The sequence below is a fragment of the Argiope bruennichi genome, chromosome X1, assembly GCF_947563725.1.
Source record: "Argiope bruennichi chromosome X1, qqArgBrue1.1, whole genome shotgun sequence".
Classification (NCBI taxonomy): domain Eukaryota; kingdom Metazoa; phylum Arthropoda; class Arachnida; order Araneae; family Araneidae; genus Argiope; species Argiope bruennichi.
In genome coordinates, this window is record NC_079162.1 from 34,423,273 (window position 1) to 34,435,414 (window position 12,142).

General features: G+C 29.8%; 1 protein-coding gene across 3 annotated transcripts; it reads left to right on the plus strand.

Annotated features, from left to right (window-relative positions):
• The first annotated feature begins 4,227 nt into the window (after window positions 1-4,227).
• On the plus strand, window positions 4,228-11,707 carry LOC129958242 (dymeclin-like). Of its 3 annotated transcripts, none has more exons than XM_056070542.1 (2): window positions 4,228-4,325; window positions 9,449-11,706. In XM_056070542.1, exon 2 carries the CDS (start codon window positions 9,456-9,458, stop codon window positions 11,442-11,444), a length of 1,989 nt encoding a protein of 662 aa, XP_055926517.1. In that variant the 5' UTR covers window positions 4,228-4,325; window positions 9,449-9,455; the 3' UTR covers window positions 11,445-11,706. The 3 variants fall into 3 exon arrangements, with proteins under 3 accessions (XP_055926517.1, XP_055926520.1, XP_055926518.1); XM_056070545.1 differs by having other exon boundaries at window positions 4,251-4,372; window positions 9,449-11,707; XM_056070543.1 differs by having other exon boundaries at window positions 4,274-4,414.
• The last annotated feature ends 435 nt before the right edge of the window (window positions 11,708-12,142 follow it).

Genomic DNA, 12,142 nt, shown 5'->3' on the forward strand with positions numbered 1-12,142 from the left:
TAAAAAGCAGCATTACAGGAATAAAAGTGTTTCAAAGCAATTTCATAAGCTTGCTTTCTCGGAAAATTTTTGAAGTAGAATATTAAAATTAGATGAAATCCAAGTATACTAATTATTTCTTATAACGTGGAAATTTCAGTAATGTTCAGTTTCAGTTTCGTGGAAAGCAGTAACAAAGTAAGAAAATTTTTTCTTTATCACTTGCATTTCTAATTTTAGTGATGATTATTGCTACTAATTTAAAAATTTTCTTAGTAGATGATCAACGAAATTAGACTTATGGTATATATCTCTGCATTTTCTGTAATGATATATTTATGTATATGCTTGTAAGAAGATTAAGGAATCTTAAACAAATTAACTATACTCATATCCATAAATTAAGGATAATGCAAGTTCAGGAAAAGAAAGAGTCAGAAGCAAAACAAATGCGACTTATTTGTAAAACCTATTTATTAAACAAAAGGTAAAATGCAAAAAAGATGCTATATATTTGATATCATTAGTAAAAACTGCGATTTTTTGCTCCCTGGAGCAAATTACAAAAGAAAAAAACTATTTACAAAAACCAATATTACATGGCAGGTATGATGATTAATACATAGATAATAGACAATCTCCCAGACAATGCAATACAGTCCGTATAACGCCTAGGCCTGTTGAGTATCAAATTATCGATCTGATCTTGGGGAATATTACACCACTCATCAAGCAATGCTTTCCGAAGTTCCTGTATACATGTAGAAGGTGGTTGACGAGTTGCAACTCGTCGGCCAAGCATGTCCCACACATTCTCTACTGGATTCAAGTCCGGTAAGAATGCTGGCCAGTCCATACGGATGATATCCTCCAATCGAAGGTATTCGTTTACGATGTTTGTATGGTGAGGACGGGCATTTCATCCATAAACACGAATTCTGCGTCCATATCGCCGCGAAACAAACGTACATATTTTTCCACAATGACGTCCCGATGGATTTGGCATGTCGTGGTTCCAATTTGAACATGCAGGTCAGTTCTGAAACCCAGAATAATTCCTCCCCAAACGAGGAATCCTGCACCACCGTAACGGTGTCGTTCAATGATGTTTTCTTGGTTGTAACGAGTACCTGGTGCTGTCCATATGAAAGTCCGGCAAGTATCAGACTGCAAGCTAAACCTGGACTCGTCGGTAAACATCACGCAAGCCCACTGTTACGGTGTTCTCAATGCATGCTCTCTACTCCAGGCTAACCGCGGGTGACAATGAGTTGCAGTAAGTGGATAGGGATGACGAATATTTTCAGAGCGGTTACTACGGAACCAATATCAAAAAGTCACAAATACAAGTGATCAATACTTTTCAAAGAGGGTTGTGATTCAAATCCTTCATACGATCTTACTGATGATATTTCGATTACAGGTTTTGGATCACGATAGAAACTAACAATCGATACGATATCACTGAAATTTTCCGAAGCGGTGATGATACGATCTGTCCAATGGAAGCTCTCGAAAGAAATCTGTGATTGGATTGAACGGACCGGTTATTGGAATTATCGTATCGTATCATTGAATTGCATATCACTGAAATTTATCGGAGCAGTGATTTCACCGGAAAGTGCGAGGCTTCACTGGAAAGTGCGAAGTGACCGGTATTCGTATTTGATGATGCACTATTCCATACAGATCATTTTTAATTGCTCGTGACATGATTGACTTTGATTACATGTACTCTGTTTACTGCTGGCGCCATCTATTGGTAAAATATAGGACTAAAGTAAACATTTTATAGAAATGACATATATTTTTAACTCATCTTTTCCAGAAAATGGTTCACTCTAATAAATAAATTAAATAAATAGTTTTGAGAAAAAAATAAAATTTAAGAAGTAAGCTGAAACAGATAAATTAATTCAATCCCACGTTAATTTAATTAGTAAATTAAATATTAATTACAATTAATAAATTTTATATTTAATATTAAGTAATAATTTTTAATTAATAATATGATTGAAATAACAGATATTTGGAACGCATATTTAAAAATAACAATAGCAATATTATTTGTTATTCAAAAAATCGTGGATTATGCATCTCTATAAGTGGAACACATCTGACAGGCCTACAGGCATATAGCCAAATCTACCCTAAGCGTCTGTACACGGTCTGCCTTGAAACTGGGGAAACAGTGGTTGAAGAGAGCTGACGAGGCAGGTCTGATGCTGTTCTCTGTCTATTTCTTTGCAGTTACTTCAAAATACCGGTCATCATTCGGCGTTGTAACTCGGGGGGGGGGGGCGACTTGTGCTGTAACGTCTATTCACATTACCATTATCTTGGGATCGTTGCCAAAGCCTGGAGATGACACTCTGGGCGATTCCAAGTTCCTTGGATACTTCCAGCTGGGTACGCCCACATTGCAGACGACCGATAATTCTACCATGTAAAAAATCATCTAAATGCGTCCTTTGTGTCATAACTATGCGGTTATTGCACTGAAAGGCTTATAAAGCGCTTGAGAGCAATTTTACTTCTTTGCATGCATTGCTTATACATCACTCTTTTATAGTCTGGTCATTGTGACGCACTATCAGTGTCATCTGATGGCTTCCTGCAATTTGCATATCATTTTTGAAGATGTGTGTAGTCATTTTACGGGTGATATATGTATTTTAGAATTCGATTTCCGCGTGACTCTGAATTATCCTTAATTTATGGACATGAGTGTATATAACTTTTTCAGATTTAATATGGATATTTTAGCAATACAACTCTGAAACATCAGATACATGTAGATAACTGCATATTCCTTATAAAGGATACTACAGGGTGATTATAATCAAGTTTTACTTTCGGAAGCTGTAAAAAACAGCCATTACTCAGAAGGACCTAATATTTCATCTGTTTGCGTGAAACAAAGGAAATTTGTTTTGAGAAAAAAAAAACGTTCAAAAATTGGCTGATAAATGTCGCTGTACTCGTTATAAGATGCTAATTAAAAGAAGTTGTTGCGGCATTCTGTTCAAAGCTCATCCACCACGATAAGGTGGTGCCACAGAGTATAGGGCGGGAAAAAATCGGTTTTTAATTGCCCTAAGCCAAAAAGCATAGAAAAGACAAAAATTCATAAAACCATCAAGAAAAGGAAGTCGGTGAAGACTTAGGAATGTTCAATATGCTGTTAACCGTCTTCTCTTAAGAGTTGAAAGCACAAAACAGCATTTTCCACAACAGATCGGAATAGTGACTGAGTTGAGGAATGCGTGTTTTCATTTCACCTAAATTTGCAATGGATCCACATGCACAGCATTTTTTAAATAATCTCAAAACCAGAAAACACAAGGGTAAAAAAAAAACGAACACATAGCAGGCCACAACACCATCATTTATTTTTTAAAAAAAATAGCAAATAGCAATCACACAGCTTTTTAAAATAGATATTCAATTAATGCGAAAAGTAATTCTTAGATACATCATTATAAAAAATACATCATATATATAAAAAAACAAGATTTATAGGCACAAACAAGATTCATCATTCATTCATAATGCAGCATGCGCACTGAACTGCACACAAGCATGCAACATTACGAGGAAACAATATTTTATTTCTACAAGCATAAAGATTTTAACAAATATTTTTGCATTTAACAAAAAGAAATAAGTCTTTACACTGAAATTTTCGCTAAAAAAATTGCAAACCTTATTTCAGTCATCAACAAAACGATGAACCAATAATTTTTATATATAAAAACTAATTTTCATATTCTTTAACCTCAAAATTCATTTTTATAGATGATGTTCTTGAAATTAAAAAAAAAAATTATTTTATAAAATTGTCACAAGGGAATTTTTACTTGTAAAATCACAGCGTAACTAATTCTCTGAATTAAATTGGCAGAGAACAGAATACACACTCACTTCGATCTTCCAACCTCCAACAGCTGATTTTTTTATATATACTCTCAAACTCAAATCCAAACCGTATATAAGGTCCATTAGGCATTGCACTTTGAGGATCCTTATTCGATAAAAATTATGATAATGAGTTCCATCTTTATTTTCGCGATTCGTTTGTATTCGTAGCTAAAGTTTAAGATGCACCAAGACGAATAAATCGGAACCAATTAATCTTAAAATTATGTCTTGGGAACTTTATGCATGACGTCATCTTCGCGCACACTCTATGGCCCACGAAACCGAGTAGTTCCTGTCCAAGGTAATTCGTCTTGTTTTGTTTACGGTCTCAAGCGCAGACATAGCGCCGTCTTTCGGATATCATTTCAATGAATGTTCGTCCTACGATCCTAGTGTTGCAACGTTAAAGCATTTGTAATTAAATGGTACTTATTTTTTTTTCCTTTTACAAGGGCGGGTGTGATTTTTTTTAGTGAGTTTTAAATTTCTCGTGTTTATAGAATAAAATCATTAGGTAAAACTTTCTTGTTTGATAAAATTGTGTTGCTTTTGATTTTGTAACTGTGCATCTTGTATTAACTTATTTGCCACGACAGTTGTATTTATTTGCTATTAAAAGTTGCTCATATTTTATATCAAGCAGCTAATCATTAAATTAAAATGACATTTACAACAATACTGTATTATTTTATCTTGAATATACGGCGAAGTACTACGTGTTAGAATTTGAATTCAACTTAAAGCCTTTATTTGCTTATCAGAAAAATCGGACATTTGTATTTGATGTTATCTATTCATAATCTTGATTATTGACCCCCATGCTATTGCAAACCAAATTAAAACAGCAGTGAATTATTTGAATGCTGTATTTAAAAAATGTAAAAGATATATGAATGCACATCAAATTTATCTGTAAACATAGCGATCAGCTGTCTGATGTAAATCAATTAGAATTCAAATTTGCTGAACTTGGAGGGAAAAAAAAATCTATTTTGATATCCTTGATGAAGTTGATTTTAAAACTTTTCAATAAATCTCTTTCCTGTAAAAAAAATATTACATTTCAACTGGTAGATAATTGCAGGAATTTTCTTAACCAGTGTCATTGACAGTCAGTTATATAAATCAGTAGTATTAAGTAAGGCTAATACAGAATCAAAGTATAATAAGAGTTTATAAAATATGTAGTTTTAAATAAAATTAACATAATTACATAAAAATAATTTCTATTATTTTGAAACTGAGCTATTCTTAATATGATCATTGTTATCTCTGATATAGATCTTAAGAAGAAGAAAAAATAATTTAATCTTGTATTCAATATTTTATTACTTGGTTTTTCAAGATATAAGTTATGTGTTTAGTATTGTATATCAAACAGTAATACTAATATAAAATACAACCTCTAAAAGAAAATGAAAAAGAAATGTATGAAATAAAAGATAAATATGAAGTAAAAACATTTAATGCTTACAAAATTTAAATTATATTTAGTTTCAAAATCAAGTTATATATGAATCAAAATTTGTTGATTTTAACATAAAGGATTATTAATGAATCAAGTCAATCTTATTGATCAATAATGAATCAAAACAAAAAAGAAACTTTTTATGGTTCTTTTTATTTATAATGGCACATAAAATAGATATGTATTATCAAAGTAAAAGTATTTCATGTTAAGAATATATGAATATTCATCTAGTTCATAACTGATTCCATTTTCTTTTATATTTAAGTATTGGACCAGTAACTGAAATATTAATTATCCAACTGTGCCTTAAAAAAATGGTCGAACATTCTTCAGATAAGCATTATTTTTATGATGTAACTTTTTAAGTTATTTGTTTTGTCAGGGAAGATTTGAATCTCTTAAGATAGTTTATTTCTAATCATGCACTAATCATGTGATTCTATGGTTTGCATTAACCATCCAATGGCCATATTAATTTTATTTGATAACTTTAAATTTTTAATTTAGATAAATCATATATTTTGATTTATTTTCAAAACTAAAATCTTATTAATTTTTTAAATCATTGGATTTTAGGAAGTTTTGTTAATAAAAATAATACTTTTAAGATAGGCTGTTCGTTAAATTTGTTTTTTCTTATTGACTTCGTTTAGTAGATGAGGATTGATAATCGTGATTTAAAAGACAACTGAATATAGGAATAAACTTATATGAGTGAGAGAACTAACTATATAATATGAATTTTATACAAATATGAGATTAATGTAATAAAAGAAAAAAATATCAATTTGACATATAAATAAAAAATTTTACAATGTAATGAATATTGAAAACTTTCCAGTAAGTAATTATTACTAATAACTTGCTTTAAACATGCCTAAGAAATATTTAATATCTTTTTACTTTTTTTTATTGTGTATTATACCAGATTTTATTTTATATGTGTAAGATTTGTGTTTGGCTCAGCTGCTGGATTGTTAATGTTTGATTTAATCAAATGCTACCATTTTTATCAAGATGTGATATATTTAATACGGCTGTGAAGGTACAATTATAAATGTCATAAGGAACAGTACCGTGGATAGAGTCATTCTTATAACTTACAAAACCAGGCTAAAATTCTTAATCAGTATTCTTAAATTCTTTACATTTTATTTTTCGGAATAAGTTATAAGATAATTTAAATTAAGTGCTAATGTTTTTAAAATTTGCATGTATAGAATATTTTATATCTGCTTTTTGAAATGTCAATGAAGAGGATAGATTTTTATTTTCCTGACCACATAGTAAATGTCATTCAACTGCTGTTAGCTGCCCCATTCCAAATCGGGGATCATTTGACTAGGTAATATGAGGCATTCCTTAAGGAGTCGATTATGCAAATGTAGGAACCCTATATTTATTATGAGCCTCGGTAATTTTTGTTATATTTATGAAAAGAGAGAATTTGTACACATCTTAAAAATCCCTGGTTTTTAATGGACTAAAATTTATTGTAAAAAATTATAACTAATTGAAATAATTCTCAAAAGTTCATCTAATAAAGTGATTTATTAAAAAGGGCAACAAGTTTATGATTGTATGTTAACAAAAGTTTATTTCATTCTTTCACCATTGGAAAATTAGTTATGAAGTAGTTTTCTATACTCCATAATAGTAATTTGCCTCATTATTAGTTCAGACTAGGGATTGCAATATCGGATTCAGTACCGGTATTCGGTATCAATCAATCGGCCACCAGTATCAATACCGAATACCGGTATTTTTTAGATCTTGATACCAGTATTAGAAATTTTAGAAAAAGAAAGTAAACACAGGTGTTTCTTCATTTTATTTGCCAGTTTTAATAGAGAGTGTAAATATCACAAAAAAGTAAAGGGACATCTTATTTATTTAAATTACAAAAAAGTGTAAATATCACTATTCAGTCTGTAGTACTATTACAAATTTTTGAAAAGTGATCTTAAAAAACATAATGCATCAATTGTACTGTCATTAAGCCTGAAAAGTAATTTTGTGCAAAAATTACCAGCTGTCGAAAACACTCTTTCGGCATCAACGCTAGTTGGTGGTACTGTTAGCAATGCGAGATATACTTTTTTCAAGTATTTACCTCTAAATCCCTCATCTTCAAATAAATCAATTTCTCGTTGGATGGTTTTGGATATAGCGGATTTCTGTATTGTATTTTAGTTCATTGAAATTTTTTTATTTATTACGAATTTTAATTTATGTTCAAGAAAATTCCTTTTCACTATCGACATTAGTATCATCATAATCTTCGATAACTGAAAACTGAATTCTTCTGAATGTGAATATTTTTGTGGATAAAAATTTTTAAGAAAATTTACTATAAACTTAATCAGATTTGAATTGGTTATTTCCTTTTCTTCTTTTCCATTTTCATTTTTAAAATCATTAAAATTATGTAAATACCATAACACATTTTTCTATTTTGGTATGCCTTTCTTCTGTTGCATTAGGCTGTTAATAAATTAGAATCTCTCCAACATAATGCCTCAATAGTCAGTTTTATTGGAAGTAGAGCTGATACAGTTTAGATATTAAATCGAAATCATTATCTGAAAAATAATTTACAGGTTTGAGTCGATTATGGTTTTTCGGATTGGATTTCTCAGTTTCAAAAATCGTTCCATCATTTTGAGTAAACTGTTCCAACATGTTTTAGAATCTAATATTAGCAGATACTATTTTATTTTCAGTTAGTATATAATTTTGTAATATGGCATTTTTTGTAGAGGAACATTTAAATATCTTAACAATTTTTTGAACTTCATAAATTATAGGAAGCAATTCTTGATTTGTTAATATTTCATATAATATATATATTACTCCTAATTCAATTCCATGAGCATAGCACAATTGCTGATTTGCACCAATCAACTTTCCAACTTTTTTCATAACTGTTGCTCTATCAGTCGTTATGGATACAATATCTTTCAAGGATAGTCCATGTTTTGTTAATTTAGATTTAAGCCATTAATTAGCTAATTAATTTTTTTCATAACTGTTGCTCCATCAGTCGTTATGGATACAATATCTTCCAAGGATAGTCCATGTTTTGTTAATTTAGATTTAAGCCATTAATTAGCTAATTAATTTCACCCGTTAGGGAGACATAAAAACAAAAACGAATACTATTTTGCTATGTTGGAGATCCCTGAATATATATTGGAGACAATTTTAAAAATTTCTAGTAAATACCAAAAAACCAGTATTTAAACTTGTGAATACCGGTATTACAAAATTGTACTAATAGCTCAAAATACCGGTATTCAGTATACCGGTATTGCAATCCCTAGTTCAGACTTAATGATTGATGTAAATTTTAACCTTGACTGCTTGCTATTTAAACATGGAAATATTTTTTCTGCAAATGCTGTAATTTAAAGGAGCTAAAAATTAATCAAACAGAAGTCTTGGTAATATAATACTTTTTTAATATTAAAGCGTAGATTGTTGTTGGTTCTCCTGTATGTGAAAGAAAGATTAGTTACAGAATTTTGGTATACTACTTTTGTTTTATTGCTGCATATTTTTCTCCCAAGATAGAATTCCTTCCATTAATATTATTATGATAAATTCAAACATTCAAGTTTTTTTAAAAATTATTTTGTAAAATAGAGAAAAGATAAAGAAAATATTGTACTTTTTAAGAGTAAACCTATTATCAATAATTCAGAATGCAAACAACTAACTAAAAACTTGTAAATTCTAAAGCCCTGAAAAGCATGAACTGTAATATCAAAGAACTTTTAAATAAACTTGACTTTTACAAGAATTGTTTATGTATTGTCATAATTTTATAAAAGTTAGAAATATTTTTGCTGTAATTTTTTTTATTAAATTAATAAGGCATATTTATAACTAACATAAAATAGGACAGAACTAATTTTTTTCACTAGAATAATTGTTTGGGAAAATCATTTAGCATGACCAGCTTATTGTAGGCAGAATTATGCCTACTTGTATATATATATATATTACAGTATACATTTAATGAATTGAAGTTGAAGTAAATTTAATAATCCAACTTATATATGTTTTTCTCCTCAGGTTTAAAATGGGTACTTCTAGTAGCAGCTTACATGAACTACGGGACAATAAATATTTACAGCAATTTTCTGGTAAAGAACCAATATCTCCCAATGATCCATTCTGGAACCAGTTGTTGTCATTCACGTTTGCTCCTCCACATTCTTGTGCAGACTGTAGATTACTAGAAGATAGTATTCGCCCAATGCTTGATGCTTTGTTGAACAGCAATCCCATCACTGGTAATGTTGCTGCCCTTATCAAAGTTTTCCTAGTTCATTCCTCTGAGCTTAAAGCTGCTGTTCAGTGTGAGAACAAAGTTTTTATTTGGCAGGCTTATAATTCTCTCTTTATTTTACGTTGCATACTAAAGTATTTTATTGAAACATTAGGAGAAGAAGGTACTCTAAAACAATTAGAAGATGTTCAACAGAACAAAACTGACCCAAATAATGCATCGGAGCCTGAGAAACTGCTAGAATCTGCAATCAATGCCTTATTTGAAATTATTGTGGATATATCTCTTGATAGTAAAACATATGCTATTACAGTGGAGGCTGTACATACATTGATAGTACTGCTGTCAGTACAGATGTTCTCATCAAGATCTGCACATTTATCCACAGTATATCAAATCATCATGCGAGGAGAATGTGCTGCTCATTCTTCTGCTCTTATAAAAACTCTTCTGACACACTACAGTAATCAAGATATGTGCCCTCATTGTATCACTGCTGTAGAAGGTGGTAGCATTATTGCTGGGCTTGCATCTGGGCTTTGGAATGTATTAACTCTAAATTATGCTGGAAAAAATTCCCCCAAAGATTTATCATCAGTTACTGTACTTGCCAATCATAGTTTGTTGTTGTTATTGATTTTAGTAAACCATTGTACCAATGATAAAGAGATGAAGAATCCATATCGAGCTGCATTATTTTCTTTTAAAAATTCTAATGGTACCAGTGATGGTGCCTCAAAAGACGAGATTGCAGCTTTCAAGTTGGACTTTGATATCTTATTTAAAACTTTATGTAACACTTTAAAAGATGATCAGACTGCATTGTTAGCCTACTTATTATTGCATCAAAATCCAAATTTCAGGCAGTATATTATTTTTTCATCAGAAATTTATTTGTTAGTTATGCCACTACTGAAATTGTTATATAATGCTCCTGATAAAAATTCACATCTTATTTACATGACACTAATTATATTGTTGATTTTAAGTGAAGAAGAATATTTTGATAAGCAAATTCACAGTATAAAATTAAGGAATGTTACATGGTATACTGAAAGAATGCTGTCAGAAATTTCTCTCGGCAGTATGATAGTTCTTATTCTTATTCGAACTATACAATTCAATATGACGCGAATGCATGATAAGTATCTTCACACTAATTGTTTAGCTGCTTTAGCTAACATGTCTGCCCATATTCAAAATTTGCATACTTATGTTTGTGACAAATTCATTAATCTGTTAGAGAGCATGGGTAAGAGATACATACGTATTACAGAACAGTCAAAATCTGGATCTCGGCCAGTTGATGATGAATTATTGCCATCAGATTTGATGCAAGATTTATCAGTGTTAGATGAAGTTCTTCGAATGCTTCTAGAAATTCTGAATTCTTGCTTAACTTTTCAACTTCGAAATAACATTAATTTATTATACACTATTTTGTATAAAAAGGATATTTTCAGTATGTTTCGATCAAATGCAAATTTTCAAGATATTATGCAGAATATTGATATTGTTTTGCTATTTTTTTCACCTCATTTAGAGTCAGTAGAACAAAATGTGTCTGTTTTAGAAGTCACTGAAATAATAAAATCGGTTTGTCTGCAATGGTCTAAAGAAAAGATGAAGAAACTTCCAGAATTAAAGTTTAAATATGTTGAAGAAGGCCAGCCAGAAGATTTCTTTATACCTTATTTATGGTCTGTCGTTTTTCATTCTTCAGATATTTATTGGAATTCAAAAAATATATTAATATTCAATCCATACAAACAAGCATAGAACATTCATTAATGTTTTACATAATCATGTTTTATGTTTGTTAAATTAAAGGTATCATAAAACGTGTTATTTTATGCATGCAATTGTTCATATCGTTACTAACTTTTGCATTGTAACAAAATTTTTCATTGAACTGGTTTTTGAATCCATTGAATGATTATTTACTGATATAAATATTTATTATCGAGTTTATTGGAATAGTTTGTGTATAACTTGTAATTTGTTTCTGCAGAGTGTTTGTATTCAATGAAATTATGCAGCATTAAATTTCTTTTTCATAATTTATATCCATGAATTATTTTTAATTAGATTAAATTATATTTCAAACCATTTGAAGATGTGTTATCAAAATATACGGGATTTTTATTAGAAAATTCCTTTTTCTTGATTAATTTTTTTCCATGCCATTATTGTACACGGAAAACTCCTCTATTTTCTAGTAAAATATTTCGGTTATCAATGATTTTTTAAAAACAATTTTCATTGTCAACTTCGGATTTTAAACTATATTGTTATATTAAAATTATAAAGTAATTCTAATTCTTAAAAATAAACCTTTTTAATAACACATTACTTTATTCGATTTACCGTAATAAAAGTTTCTTGCTTAGCTGTGTCATTGGTAGACAATGCTAATTCCTATTTCTTGTAAAAGGCATAAATAGTTATTTCATTGTCATAAGAATATGGAAAATATT